The 15,937-nt window shown below is 39.1% G+C and overlaps 2 protein-coding genes across 4 annotated transcripts in view; one reads left to right on the top strand and one right to left on the bottom strand.

The window, feature by feature from the left end:
- Positions 1-13,532, top strand: part of dnajb11 (DnaJ heat shock protein family (Hsp40) member B11) — a 33,556-nt gene extending 20,024 nt beyond the window's left edge. Inside the window, exons 7-10 of the mRNA XM_060827446.1 lie at positions 2,570-2,627; positions 3,759-3,870; positions 7,179-7,338; positions 11,081-13,532. Of these exons, the coding sequence (XP_060683429.1) occupies positions 2,570-2,627; positions 3,759-3,870; positions 7,179-7,338; positions 11,081-11,145 (395 nt within the window). The 3' untranslated portion in view covers positions 11,146-13,532. The remainder of the gene's footprint in view (positions 1-2,569; positions 2,628-3,758; positions 3,871-7,178; positions 7,339-11,080) is intronic.
- The window catches only part of tbccd1 (TBCC domain containing 1), a 76,962-nt gene extending 61,125 nt beyond the window's left edge, over positions 1-15,837 (bottom strand). The window contains exon 1 of one of the 3 annotated variants that reach the window (XM_060827442.1): positions 15,636-15,837. The gene's annotated coding sequence lies outside the window, so the exon portion shown is untranslated. Of the gene's footprint in view, positions 1-8,525; positions 8,557-15,635 lie in introns of those variants that run through there. The other 2 variants (XM_060827444.1, XM_060827445.1) reach the window with 2 other exon arrangements.
- Between the last annotated feature and the right edge of the window lie 100 nt (positions 15,838-15,937).

The following is a 15,937-nucleotide window of genomic DNA, read 5'->3' as shown; positions in this document are numbered from 1 at the left end:
AACTATTCTAACTCTAGGGATCTGATTCAGAACAACCGGGTCCTGCCTCCGAACTCTGCCAACCGCGGACTGTCCTTTGACCCTTGTATCAAGGGAGACTGTCCGCAAGGTTAAGTTCAAAAAGGCGAACTCCAAGTTGACTGGAATCGACCCTTATCCCCACCGGCTATCACTTCTCCCGTGGCAAATCGAAATACTGCGAGACACACACAGACGGAGCAACAGATGTTTATTCAATCTTCGAAGATTGGGCGATTTCCGAAGTCCTTTTTGGAACTCGCCCAATCTTCGAAGATTGAATAAACATCTGTTGCTCCGTCTGTGTGTGTCTCGCAGTATTTCGATTTGCCACGGGAGAAGTGATAGCCGGTGGGGATAAGGGTCGATTCCAGTCAACTTGGAGTTCGCCTTTTTGAACTTAACCTTGCGGACAGTCTCCCTTGATACAAGGGTTAAAGGACAGTCCGCGGTTGGCAGAGTTCGGAGGCAGGACCCGGTTGTTCTGAATCAGATCCCTAGAGTTAGAATAGTTAGCCAAGTGTCAGGAACTATTCTCCAGAGATTCAGAAAGCCTAGACAGAAATCACTTATAACAAATTCAGATCCAATTTGACAGAAAAAAGTCAAATGTTTACACTTCCAGTTCTTCACCTCTTTTATAGTTTTTACTATTTGCTTAAGTGATGTAAGGTGTGTGATTTGTAGATTTTGATATTTCTTTTTGGAATTTTGAGTTATTAACGAATATCACATAGGTTTGTGTGACTGAAAAGGCTTAGTTAACTTGTATTTCTGCAGCCATTGTGATTTCTTTTAAATATTTTTAGAGAGCCTTCTTGGAGAGTAATTGGATGTTACATTGGGAAAGTTTACAAACAAACAAAGTCAACTGTTGTGCATGGGTTCCGTTTAGAAGGTTGGGGTTTGTTTTTTTTTGGTTAGGGAAATACACATAGCTTGAAGGGAAAAAGTAAATTTTAGTTTGAGTTTGCTGCAGTGTTGAAGCTGTACCTTAGAAAGGGAGGTAGTTTTGGGACTATTTACAAAATGGTTACCTGAGCATATGGAATTTAGTTGAAAGACTCCACACCAGATGTATTTACTTAAAACCCTGAAGAGTTATGTGAAACTGAGAGGCTTAGCTCAATTGTGTGAGGGCTCCAGAAAAAAAAAACTGTCCAATTCTCAAGACCTGAAATTGAAGCCAAAGTTAAATTTAATCTCTAGATTTCAAAGAGAAGGAAATTCTCTCTGGTTTAAGTACTGTAAAGAAGTGTTGTTGACATTAATGGAATTGTTTTCCTGTGTCCAAAATCTTCATTTCATGATAGTTTGGATCATTCTATTGTTCTTAATTTCTAAAACTTCTGTTTTATTGTTAAACCTGAAACTACAGCATTGTGTGATTTGTGTTTCAGGGAAAGACTATGTTGTTAAAACAATAAACATGATCTATCAAACCAGATTTCAGTCTGGGGATTATAACTTGCATTGTAATAATATCATCAGAGGTCATAACAATTGATATTTTTATATACCAGCCTATCAATATACTAAAATAACAATCTGACCAGTTGTTCTGAAATATGTTTTTAATTCCTGCTCCTCCCTAAAAATGCCACCAAACTCAATTGTCTGCTTGAGTTACAGGAATTCTGAACCACAAATGTTTTCTATTGTGTTTGTAATGGTACTGATAATTGACATCTAGCGAATATCTTCTGCACGCCATATTCCACCTTTTTGAGATGTGATGCTTCATTACATTGTAGCATTGTCTTGACCTATTGAGATCTGGCAAAAATGAGGGAGGAAGGTTGAATATCCACTTAAAGCACCAATCGTCATGCGCTGGTAGAAAATGCGGTGTTGCATTGCTTCCAGTTCTGGGCTTCTCGTACTCGTAACCTACAATGAGGTTCAAGCTCTGATTTCTTTTTTGTACGTGAAAACAAAGGTAGTCATGTAGTTGTAAGATGTTGCAGTAACAAAGTTAGTTGCATCTATATGACTTATCACATGCTTGTGAATTTAATACTTCTAAGTAGTCTCTGATTTTGTTGGTTACCTGGCAACCAATCTACATACAGTAGGTTCCCACAAGCTGTAATGAATTAGGATATGAAATCATTTGCTTTTGTGTATTATGCATGATAAGTGTGGGCTAGGACATAGGAGACCTTACCTGCTCATATTTGAACAGTGCCACAAGATCTTTAACAGACACCTGAAGAGGCAGGTGAAGCATCTGTTAAATGTCTCATCGAAAGATAAACCTTCTGACAGTCCTTGAAGTATTGTCATGGTTTACAAACTGAAATGGGATTTGCACCTGTGACCTGTCTCTATTGAATGTGGTATTGCTGAACAGGCTGGCACTTCAACTGTATGTCATTTTCACAGGGACAAAGATGTATGTGCAGGTATTAAAATGAGGATTTGGCAGCTTGCCTGGTTTTGTATAATGTTGCCAGGAACCATATCAGTTTCAGCAAGTGGATTTTCTACTTATAAAATGGGTACCTTTTTCATGTATAAAGATTAAGTTGTACGTTTTGCTGTCTTACAGGTGAACCTCACATAGATGGAGAACCTGGAGATCTGAAATTCAGAATTAAGGTTTTAAAGTAAGAAATTATTTCATTTATTTCTCTATCTAAGACTAATGGCCCAAATCGTGAATTTCCATTTTCTTTTGGTCAAAGATATCTAATTATCCATTGTTAGGCAATGCCAATGCTGTAGCTGCACAGAAATAATTTGACTAGGGATGTGGCAAGTTCTGGAGCATAAGTCTTCAGGATGATTGCTGAATATTGTCAGGGCCCTTTTAGCTTTTTCAGAATCTAGTGCCTACAACATTTATATTCATCATGTGAAGTGAACCAAATTGGCTGAAGCTTGACATATGTGCTGGGAACCACTAGGTGATGCCAAGGTGGATCATCCATTTGCCTGTATTAAGATTTGGAATGCTTGGGCCTCAACCTTTGCATCTGTCTGCGAGGCTCCTCCATCATTGAGGATATTTATGGAGTCTCCCCCAGTCAGTTGTTTAATTCTTCACCACTATTCAAAACTTCATGGGGCAGGACTGCAGAGATTTGATCCATTCGTTGTGGGATTGCTTAGGTCTGTTTATCATTTGCTGCTTTTGGTGTTTTGCATGCAAATAGTCTTGCTTGTGTAGCTTCATCAAGTTGACACCTCATTTTTAGGTATGGCTAGTGCTGTTCTTAGCATGTCCTTCTGCACTGTTCTTTGAACCAGGGTTAATTCCTTGGCTTGATGTAATGGTAGTGTAGAGTTGATATGCTGGGTCATGAGGTTGCTGATTTTGTGGGAAGCACAATTCTGCTGATGGCCTGCAGTGCCTCATGGATCTCACTGTTCAGTTGCGAGATATGTTTTAGATCTGAGCCATTTAGTATGGTGAAAGCACCACACAACATGGTATGAAGTATTATCATTGTGCAGGGAGGACTTCTTCTCTACAAGGATTATGCTGGTGATCACTCATCTCTAACTCCTGGACAGATGTATCTGCAACCATGAGATCATATATGTATTTCCCCCTCATTAGATCTCTCCCCACCAGCTAAGTATCTATGTCCTTTAGGACATGACCAGATTGATCAGTTGTGTTGCTGCTGAGCCAGTCTTGGTGGGGGACACTGTTGTCATTGATTTAGGGTAGCAATTTGTACAAGAAAATATTTATGATTAGTTTTCACATTAGTTACTGTCATTTGTTGTAGGCACCCAATATTTGAGCGACGTGGTGATGATCTCTATACGAATGTCACAATTTCATTAGTGGAAGCACTGATTGGTTTTGAAATGGTTATCTCTCATTTGGATGGTCACAAGGTAAGAGGATTGTAATTCATATCTGACTTTATTTCTTAACATTAGGCAAAATTGCCTTTATTGAGAATGGAGAATGTTATGCACGTCATAGAGATGTACAAGAGACCCTTCGGTCCAACCCGTCCGTGCCGACCAGATATCCCAACCCAATCTCGTCCCACCTGCATGCACCCGGCCCATGTTCCTCCAAACCCTTCCTATTCACACACCCATCCACATGTCTCTTAAATGTTGCAATTGTACCAGCCTCCACCACTTCCTCTGGCAGCTCATTCCATACACGTATCACCCTCTGCGTGAAAACGTTGTCCCTTAGGTCTCTTTTTATATCTTTCTCCTCTCACCCTAAATCTATGGCCTCTAGTTCTGGACTCCCCGACCCCAGGGAAAAGACTTTGTCTATTTAGCCTATCCATGCCCCTCATTATTTTGTAAACCTCTATAACATCACCCCTCAGCCTCTGATGCTTCAGGGAAAACAGCCCCAGCCTGTTCAGCCTCTTTCTGTAGCTCGATCCTCCAACCCTGGCAACATCCTTGTAAATCTTTTCTGAACCCTTTCAGGTTTCACAACATATTTCCGATTGGAAGGAGACCAGAATTGCACGCAATATTCCAACAGTGGCCGAACCAATGTCCTGTACAGCCGCAACATGACCGCCCAACCCTTGTACTCAATATTCTGACCAGTAAAGGAAAGCATACCAAATGCCTTCTTCACTGTCCTATCTACCTGCAACTCCACTTTCAAATAGCTATGAACCTGCACTCCAAGGTCTCTTTGTTCAGCAACACTCCCTAGGACCTTACCATTAAGTGAATGAGTCCTGCTAAGATTTGCTTTCCCGAAATGCAGCACCTCGCATTTATCTGAATTAAACTCCATCTGCCACTTCTCAGCCCATTGGCCCATCTGGTCCAGATCCTGTTGTAATCTGAGGTAACCCTCTTCGCTGTCCACTACACCTCCAGTTTTGGTGTCATCTGCAAACTTACTAACTGTGTACCTCTTATGCTCTCATCAAATCATTTATGTAAATGACAAAAAAAAAAGAGGGCCCAGCACCGATCCTTGTGGCACTCCACTGGTCACAGGCCTCCAGTCTGAAAAACAACTCTCCACCACCACCCTCTGTCTTCTACCTTTGAGCCAATTCTGTATCCAAATGGCTAGTTCTCCTTGTATTCCATGAGACCTAACCTTGCTAATCAGTCTCCCATGGGTAACCTTGTCGAACGCCTTACTGAAGTCCATATAGATCACATCTACTGTTCTACCCTCATCAATCTTCTTTTTTACTTCAAAAAACTCAAAGTTTGTGAGACATGAATTCCTGCGCACAAAGCCATGCTGACTATCCCGAATCAGTCCTTGCCTTTCCAAATACATGTATATCCTGTCCCTCAGGATTCCTCCAACAATTTGCCCACCACCGAGGTCAGGCTCACTGATCTATAGTTCCCTGGCTTGTCTTTAATGCCCTTCTTAAACAGTGGCACCACGTTTGCCAATCTCCAGTCTTCTGGCACCTCACCTGTGACTATCGATGATACAAATATCTCAGCAAGAGGCCCAGCAATCACTTCTCTGGGTTCCCACAGAGTTCTCGGGTACACCTGATCAGGTCCAGGGGATTTATCCACTTTTATCCGTTTCAAGACATCTAGCACTTCCTCCTGTGTAATCTGGACATTTTGCAAGATGTCACCATCTATTACCCTACAGTCTATATTTTCCATATCCTTTTCCATAGTAAATACTGATGCAAAATATTCATTTAGTATCTCCACCATTTTCTGTGGCTCCATACAAAGGCCGCCTTGCTGATCTTTGAGGGGTCCTATTCTTTCCCTAGTTACCCTTTTGTCCTTAATATATTTGTAAAAACCCTTTGGCGAATACAATAAAGGAGAATCTAAAGCTACCTCATGTCCCCATTTTGCCCTCCTGGTTTCCCTCAAGCATACTCCTACTTTCTTTATACTCTAAGGATTCACTCGATCTATCCTGTCTATACCTAACATATGCTTCCTTCTTTTTCTTAACCAAACCCGCAATTTCTTTAGTCATCCAGCATTCCCTATACCTACCAGCCTTCCCTTTCACCCTGACAGGAATATACTTTCTCTGGATTCTTGTTATCTCATTTCTGAAGGCTTCCCATTTTCCAGCTGTCCCTTTACCTGCGAACATCTGCCTCCAATCAACTTTTGAAAGTTCTTGCCTAATACTGTCAAAATTGGCCTTTCTCCAATTTAGAACTTCAACTTTTAGATTTGGTCTATCCTTTTCCATCACTATTTTAAAACGAATAGAATTATAGTTGCTGGCCCCAAAGTGCTCCCCCTTTGACACCTCAGTCACCCGCCCTGTCTTATTTCCCAAGAGTAGGTCAAGTTTTGCACCTTCTCTAGTAGGTACATCCACATACCGAATCATAAAATTTTCTTGTACACACTTAACAAATTCCTCTCCATCTAAACCTTTAACACTATGGTCATCCCAGTCGATGTTTGGAAAGTTAAAACCCCCTCCATAACTACCCTATTATTCTTACAGATAGCTGAGATCTCCTTACAAGTTTGTTTCTCAATTTCCCTCTGACTATTGGGGGTCTATAATACAATCCGAATAAAGTGATCATCTCTTTCTTGTTTCTCAGTTCCATCCAAATAACTTCCCTGGATGTATTTCTGGGAATATCATCCCTCAGCACTGCTGTAATGCTATTCCTTATCAAAAATGTTACTCCCCCCTCCTCTCCTGCCTCCCTTTTTATCCTTCCTGCAGCATTTGTATCCTGGAACATTAAGCTGCCAGTCCTGCCCATCCCTGAGCCATGTTTCCGTAATTGCTATGATATCCCAGTCCTATGTTCCTAACCATGCCCTGAGTTCATCTGCCTTCCCTGTTAGGCCCCTTGCAATGAAATAAATGCAGTTTAATTTATTAGTCCTACCTTGTCCCTGCCTCCCCTGACTTGTTTGTTTGTTTGTTTGTTTGTTTGTTTGATTGACTCACTTCTGTTCTCAGCTGTACCCGTTCCAGATCGATTTCTTTCCTCACTATATTCCTGGGTCCCACCCCCCCACCTTACTAGGTTAAATCCTCCCAAGTAGTTCTAGCAAATGTTGTAAAATTGTAGACCATTCTGTCAAATATTCGCATGATGGAATATTGTAATGTTCATAAAATCTATAATGTGACTAATTTCTGAAAGGTAAAAAATTTACATAGCCAACATTTGTATGTTTGATGTTTATCACTTTCAAACATTTTATTTGTGATTCCATTTTGCCTCTCTTAGGTCCAAATAGTTAGAGACAAGATTACAAAGCCGGGTGCAAAAGTATGGAAAAAAGGAGAGGGTTTGCCAAACTTTGACAACAACAATATTAGAGGTTCACTCATAATAACATTTGATGTAGACTTCCCCAGGGAACAACTTACTGGTGATCAGAAGGAAGGCAAGTACATTAATTTCTTAAATGGATTTTTTTTCTGCTGTCAATTTTCAACATTGCTACATTCTGAATGCACATATGATGGATTATTGTTTTTGTTCTGCATTCATTGTTCACAGCAATAAATATTCCTGTCACCAAATGGGAAAAGGAAAGATAAACCCAACAGTCAGGCTGTTGTTGTAATTTTGATTCTAGTGATATTCTTCCCTTCCCCATTCCATTACGTGTGTTTTTTTTTCTTTAATCTGTCTTCAGTGCCATTGATATTTGCGTGCAAGTCTTTCCCAAAATCATTCACAAAACAACAAGGCCCACCATGAGGTTGCTGTTAGCGAAGGATCATGATCCATGTTGTTTAACGTATAGATATTGATAATTACATTTGATAATGAAGTTGATCAGTATGGCACTCAATCGATTCTAGGAGCACCTTCAACCCAGTGACCCCACCACGATGGCGTGAGGAAAATCTGATTTACTGACGTTTCAGATCTATTATGGAGCTATTGGTCCATTTTGCTTACGCTGGAATGATAAAATTCATCTGCTTAAAAGCTTTGTTGTGTTACCTACTATGACAGACATATAAACTAGAAATAGAAGTAGCCCCCAAACCTGCTCCGCCATCTGATAAGACCACTGCGATCTGAAAGACGTCACTCCATTTTCCAACCGACCTTATTTTATACATTTTTTAATCTTCCTTGTTAGTCAACAATATATCTACCACTGTCTTAAAAATAGATAATGACACTGCTTCCTGGGTAGAGAATTCCGCAAACAAACGGCCCATCTTTCAAAAAGAAGAGGAAATGGTGGAGGCTGGTACAATTGCAACATTTAAGAGGCATTTGAATGGGTATATGAATAGGAATGGTTTTGGAGGGATATGGGCTGGGTGCTGGCAGATGGGACTAGATTGGGTTGGGATATCTGGTCGGCATGGACGGGTTGGACCGAAGGGTCTGTTTCCATGCTGTACATCTCCATGACTCTAATCCTCGTTGTTTTACAAGGGGTCACACCTCATTTTTAAAAGATTCCCTAGTTCTAACCTTCCATGCAAGAGAAACCTCCTTTCAGCATCCACCCTCTCAAGTGCCCTAAGGTTTTGTATGCTTCAATTAAACTTTAGGGAGTAGGTTTGCTCACTGAGCTGTAGGTTTGATATCCAGACGTTTCATTACCTGGCTAGGTAACATCATCAGTGGCGACCTCCAAGTGAAGCGAAGCTGTTGTCTCCTGCTTTCTATTTGTATCTTTCTTGTGGATGGGGTTCCTGGGGTTTGTGATGATGTCATTTCCTGTTCATTTTCTGAGGGATTGATAGATGGCATTTAGATCTATGTGCTTCTTTATGGCATTGTGGTTGGAGTGCCAGGCCTCTAGGAATTCTCTGGCATGTCTTTGCTTAGCCTGTCCCAGGATAGATGTGTTGTCCCAGTCGAAATGGTGGTTTTTTTCATCTGTGTGTAGGGCTATGAGGGAGAGGGGGTTGTGTCTTTTTGTGGCTAACTGGTGTTCATGTATCCTGGTGGTTAACTTCCTGTTTGTCATACGTAGTGTTTGTGGCAGTCCTTGCATGGAATTTTATAGATGACGTTGGTTTTGTCCATGGATTGTACTGGGTCTTTTAAGTTTGTTAGTTTTTGTTTGAGTGTTGGTGGGCTTGTGTGCTACTAGGATTCCGAGGGGTCTCAGTAGCCTGGCTGTCATTTCTGAAACTTCTTTGATATATAGTAAGGTGGTTAGGGTTTCTGGCTGTGTTTTGTCTGCTTGTCGTGGTTTGTTCTTGAGGAATCTGCGCACTGTTTTTTTTCAAGAAGAACGGATACTCAAAAAACGCAGTGCGCAGTTACCATATATCGAAGAAGTTTCAGAAATGACAGCCAGGCTACTGAGACCCCTCGGAATTCTAGTAGCACACAAACCCACCAACACTCTCAAACAAAAACTAACCTAGCCAGGTAATGAAATGTCTGGATATCAAACCTATGGCTCAGCAAGCAAATCTACACCCTAAACCTCAACCTGAGCTACAAACCTTCAATTAAACTGCCTCCTAGTCTAAAGTCCAGTGTATGAAGTCTCGATCAGTTTAGCCTTTCCTCATAAGATAAACCACCTCATCTTGGGGATCAATTGAATGATCTTCTGTGCACTGTTTCTAATGTTATGTCTTTATTTTGTAGACAGTCATCCAAATATGATCAAAAACTAGTACCCTGTACAACTGTAGCAAAACAATGTGCTTTTTATTGGAAGGGGGATTCTAAATAAACAGCTTTCTATTTTCCTTTTAGTCAATGGTTGTACCTACTAGCTAACATTTGTGATTCATGTGCCAGGGCACTTGGATCCCTCTTAGTTAGAGTTCCACGATCTTTCTCCATTTAGTTAACATGCTGCTTCTCTCTTCCTGCGAAAAAGGCAATTTTACATTTTCTCACGTTATACTTAAGCTACTAAAGTTTTACCGACTCAAAAAAACATCTCTTTCTCTCTCTCTTTGCAGACTCCTTAGGTCCTCTTCATAGCTAAGTTTGCTGCCTATCTTGTGCTGTCAGTAAATTTAGCAACCCTACATTCAGTCCCTTTATATAATTGATATAAACAGCAGGGGCCTCAACGATTTACACTGATCCTGCAGCCCTTCTCTCGTTGCAGATGTATTTCACTGCCATGGTCATTTCGCTCATGCAATTTGCAGCCCCTGCTCTCAGGCTTACAAACTGCAACATCTCAAACCTACTAAAAGAGTTAACGCTCCTCACCACCTCAATCCCCTGAACTATCTAACTTGTAGTCTCACCATCCTGTTTCTTTTCATTGATCAAGTTAAGAGAATCCTATCCTAAGCAATGTGATTGTCTTCTGAAACAAAATGTCCAGGTTACTGGATACTCTTTGATTTATTATGGTATGTGTAGCTCAGCCCCCAGTTTATCAACTTGTAGCCAAAGCTACTTGACATACAGGCACTGCAGATGTTAACCTCCTTGGTGCGTACAACCACACATCCCAAGCCATATGCCACTGGCAAAACACAGCACCAACACCCCCCCCCCCCCGGTCATCTTTTTATGTTAGTTTATTTTTGTCTGAATGTGATTTAGTAAACCATACTTGTTAATCAGCTTTATTACTTCCAATAAACCTTAATACTACTATTAAAACCAGTCTGCAGACTGAATTCCTAGCTCTTAAACTTGCTGGATTGTCTTCTCTTTGCGCTGTTTTTACCATAAACAGCAGGGAAACCCCGCTGTTCATACACTCAACTCACCAGGACCTATTCTCTGCATTCCTTTTGTTGTGAAGCCTCTGCTATTTTTCATGTGTTTTTTTTAATTTGCCTGGTCCTCCTCTGCATTGCTTTTACAATACATCTTTATCCTATCTAATTCTGTATTTAAAAAAAAACCAAAGCTGCTGATAGTCTTTGCAATCGTTTATAAAACACATCTGAATTTCATCAGTAATTTAGATGTAATACTTTAATTTAAAACAACTTATTCTAAACAACTAACACATACCTTTTTAATCCTTTTAGATATGGAATTTTAGACTTATTTGCCTACAAAAATCAACAACCTATGTAGAGAAATGTGGGAGCACAATCATATCAGTCTGGAGCTGTGCATGGGTTGAATGACATTCTGCAAACACTGTTTACTTAAATCAGTGTAGATTGTGAACACGAAATGGCTTTACAACTATATTTGTTGTTTCCGTCTTGTAGGTATAAAGCAGCTGCTTAAACAAGGACCAGTGAAGAAAGTGTACAATGGACTTCAGGGATATTGATGAAAACACAACATGTGATACTGAAAATTTAACTATTTATTATGAGGTTTCTAATGTTGACTGTATTTTTTGGGGTTGGAAAGGAATTGCTAACCTTTTGAAAAACTGAAATCTCTATGTTTGATTCTTAGCAACACAAGATGTTTTTTGAAATTTTTATTTTGACCCTTGTTCAATTTTGTGCCCCCGGCCCCAGCCAAGGTTGCATCTGGCCAGAACAGCAAAATATGTTTGCATTTTAAGATGATTAGATACATTTCGGTTTTTATATTTTAAACTGAAAAGGCAGCAGGTAAACATCTCTATCTTTAACCATGTTCTCCTACTTGTAAAGTGTTAAGTATTATGGTAATTCAATTTTGAATGTCTCAAGAAACAAGTGTATTGATTTCAGTGCAATGTCAAACTTTGTAAAAATTGTTCAGAAGTACTTTCAATTTGAGATTTTTGAGATCTGTGGGGGCCAAATATTGCTTCAGTGGTCAAAACAATTTGGTCTCTGTAATATCTGAATATGAAGAATACATCATAAGTCTGCTCAGATATATATAATTTGATTTTAATTTGTCACGAGCTGTAAATTGACATTGAAGTTTTGAAAGGAAGGCACAGTTCAAAAATGACTCGGTGCACAGTACATTGTCAAACGGAAAGATAAACAGTAAACAACGTTGTTATAAAGTGCAATTCATCAGCTAAAATTGATTGGGAAGAAAATGCGTCTTGTTGTAGATAGCAAGACCTATGCATTTCATTTTTTGCATTTGTTTCAGTTGAAGGATTGGAGTACTGACATCTATCATTTCAAATTAAATGCAACAAAATATGTTGAATGTGTGAAACATAGTGGATTCTAGCATAGTTCTTCCAAATTAGAAGAATACTGATTAATGTGATCTCTACGGATACTGAGAAATTTTAAAGCAGCAAGTAATATTTTTTATCAACTGTACCCATTCTAAAACAATGAGAAAATGACACAATTGTATACATTGCACATTTCAATGCTATAGTTGGGAAAGATCCTTCAGTCAGACTTAGTTTGGTTATAGCATTGTAATAAAGGACCAGGTGCACTACATGCAAGGATAAGTACAGTCTAACTGTATTTTCAGGTAATACTCCATTTATTGTGTTAAACCTAAACAAACAGTATCTTTTCATTTAATTGAAACATGCAAGCAATTGTTTTTAGCATCCTGTTTTCATAGTCTGGGATTACAAAATATTGATCTGCTACTGGATCAGTAAAGTGTTGTACGTTGCTGTTCAATGTTTTCAAAAAAATTGTATTTGTGCACTTCGAAATTGAGTTAATAGTTTTCTTAACTTCTGCTATTCAAGGTTTGATTGAATTAATGAGAAAAACATAGTACCAAACAAAAATGCAACAAAATTTTAATTTGAAAAGGTTTGATGTGAAAAGCAGACATTGTTTTAGAAGGAACATTTTTGTATATATAGCTAAATAAAAAAATTAGTTGAGGCATTTTTGAGAAGCTAATATTTTCACAATAACAAGTACTAATGTGCATAGAACATTTTGCAACTTTTTAAATGTCTCCACAAAAGCTGTGCAGAATATTAGATAATCTGCAGATATTTCCATAAATATGTATCTGGGTTGCTTTTGGTGTCACCAGAGTGAATATACCAACACTAAATTGCCTGTGTACATAATACAAATAGTCTTTATATATGGTTACAAGCAGACCCACACATTTTGCTATGTCTCTGACTGATTATATTTAACAAGGTAACCTGGTTGAATGCACTGGCTGCAAATGCAAATCATTATCAATCTAGAAGAGCTCAGTTAGCAAAAGGCAAAAGCACAAATCTATTTGTTCTAAATGATGTTTTATAAACATACAGATTACACAAGAACCCTTGGTGAGGTGGGAAACTGATTAATCTATAATTGAAACTAAGGGTCAGAATTTTTTGCATTAAGATGCTTAATTCATAGCTCTTTGTTGCCAATTACTCTCACCTTTTTATAAAGGAGTGAGTCTAAGCTAGGGCTTGTCAAAATTTTGGGGGCACAATCTCCAACTGAGTGCTTACCGCTGAATGGTTCCTACAATTCTTCACTTTTTTTAAATGAAGTGTGGCCAAACTGGCTCATCTTCTCGGCCTGATTTACAGCCATATTTAGCCATTGAAAAGGGATCACAATGTGAAAAAATTTGGCATGTGCTAATTTAAACTGTACCATAAACTTGTGATTGAGAGGAAAACTGGTTAAACTTGAGGTGAGGAAGAAAAGTAAATTAAATCTTGTCACTTGTTAAGAAAGCAGGTTTCCATTTGTAAGCAACAAACAACTATGTGTGCAAAAAACAAAGATTGCCTTAAATATGCAAAAATTAAATTTGTATCATCTAGCCCTGCTTGGTGTGAATGGACTAAAGAATACGAATCCCTGAATGCATTTCGGTGAATCCTTGACTACCTAGTGCTCATTTATGCTGCAGCCATCCAAGTGAATTTATAATGTTAATGCAGCCAGATCTACTGTTGAGGCTTGGAGAAGGTGAGGACTGCAGATGCTGGAGATACAGAGCTGGAAAATGTGTTGCTGGAAAAGCACAGCAGGTCAGGCAGCATCGAAGGAGCAGGAGAATTGACGGTTCGGGTATGAGCCCTTCTTCAGGAAGCCCTTCAGGAATGAAGAAGGGTTCATGCCCGAACTGTCAATTCTCCTGCTCCTTGGATGCTGCCTGACCTGCTGCGCTTTTCCAGCAACACATTTTCAGACACTGTTGAGGCTTATCTGACACCAGAATGAAGCAGGGAAATTCCAGGAAAGAGGGAATCTCATTTGCTTTACTTTTTTGTATCAGTCAAGCTATTCTCAAACATGTAGATAGTGTATACAGGTATAATGAAAGTTTGATTTTCTGTTGACATCACTTTGCAGAGTGGAATGGAATTGAACTGTGAAAGAATGAGAGAAAAACGTGAACTAAAATTTGATAGAGATGTAATTTTGTGTGCTTGCATTCAGAGAATTCACTTCTTTCATCAAAATGATTGCAATACCAACCATGCAATTGCTACAATGCATATTTTGTTCTGCAACTTTGCGGAGAATTTCCAAACTATTGCCATTGTGTTGGTGGACAGCTCTTTTTTTTCTTTGAAGGAGTTTTCTTGTTGAAATTTAATTACCAGGTGTGGAAGTTTTGATTCTGTCACTGACCAGATTTGGATTGTACATAGAGTTAAATAGATTTATTGTTGGGGGGTAGAATCAACATTCAAAATTTGGCACCCAACAGCCAAAGGCTAGGTGTGCCTGCAACTATATAATCCCATCATGTCTTATAGCTGAAAACCTGGCAGTTTCAAGTTACATTGTGTAATTGGTAATCTGAAATTGTCTTCAGTGATGGGTTTTGTACTGCTGCCTGCAGTTTTTGATTTTTTTATTCAGAATTGGTCAATGGAAAACTTTAGAAATTTTTTTTAGACTTTTATGACAGATGCTTATTACTGTCTATTAAATTCCAATCTTGTGCAATTATAATGCCTAAAAATGAAGATTTTTAAAATGCTAGAATTTACCCTTAAAAATAATGTAATTATCTTGTCCCAATTTAAACAAACTTTCATTTGTACAATCATCTTCAAATAAACTGAAACAGACATGTTTACAAAGGAAAGATTCTGCATCTGAATCGCCTCTTTCATGATGCCAAGCCATCCCAAAATATGTTATAGTGAATGAAGTACTTTTTCTAAGTACGGTTACTGTTATAATATAGGAGACAGGTAATCTGGCCTAACTAGTGTAGAGGAATAATCCAGTTTGGGAATATCCTAATTTAAATCCAGGGTTTTTTATTGCATCCAGCTGTTTAAGATGGGTCATGCAATATCCTTTGTATTATTGGATAAGCAAAAACTTCCTTCCAGTTGAACATTGGCAAGGAAAAACCGAAGCCACACCCTAGTTATAAACTTCACTTCTCTCCCTGTCATTTGTCTGAAAACCATATTATAAACACGTTTGGGATATCACTAAGGTCTGCCTATTTTCTACCACCCTAACATCCGAGTGTAACCTTGCCTCAACTCATCTGTCGAAAGTTTTTTCTGTACCTATGTTACCTCTAGGCAGGACCCTTCCAATGCCCTCTGGTCTATATATTATACTCTATTGTTCGTGTTCTGAACACTTCATGCATTCATGCTTGCGCTCGCTAACCTCTTCATCTGATGAAGTATCACTAGACTCAAAAGTGTAACTTTGCTTTCTTCCCACAGATACTGCCAGACCTGCTGAGTTTCTGTCTTTGTTTCAGAACTCTAGCACCCGTTAGCCGTTGTTTTGTGGATGTGGATGTGTTCCAGGAACTTTTAACACTTTTTAAAAAGAAATGTAGTTTTCTACCACTTTGTTCAGAGATGTTATTCTCCTATTTCCAATACTGATTTTTTTTGCAGTATGTCAAGAGTTCCTTCATCCCTACATAAGCGCTCACCAAATATACGCGTACTCTGTTTCCACCTTCCAGCATTTCGCCCGCAGCATCACATGTTTATGACATTTCAGCTGTTCGTCTAAATTGATCTTAAATATTTTGAGGGTTCCTGGATAGAGATTTTATTTTAGTCGGACTGTACAAATTCATTAATTTACCAAAACCGTACTTGCCCTTAACCAACTTCTGATACGAGGCCGGACGCTGGGACAGTGCGAACTTCAAAATGATGGGGACCTTGATGGCGTTACCACGTTGGCGTCACAACGAGCCAATAGATTGCGCGTTGTGCGGCGAATGGG

This window comes from Hemiscyllium ocellatum, chromosome 7 (assembly GCF_020745735.1).
Source record: "Hemiscyllium ocellatum isolate sHemOce1 chromosome 7, sHemOce1.pat.X.cur, whole genome shotgun sequence".
Taxonomy (NCBI): domain Eukaryota; kingdom Metazoa; phylum Chordata; class Chondrichthyes; order Orectolobiformes; family Hemiscylliidae; genus Hemiscyllium; species Hemiscyllium ocellatum.
The sequence above is the reverse complement of the archived record's forward strand: the minus strand, read 5'-3'. Positions and strand labels throughout refer to the sequence as shown.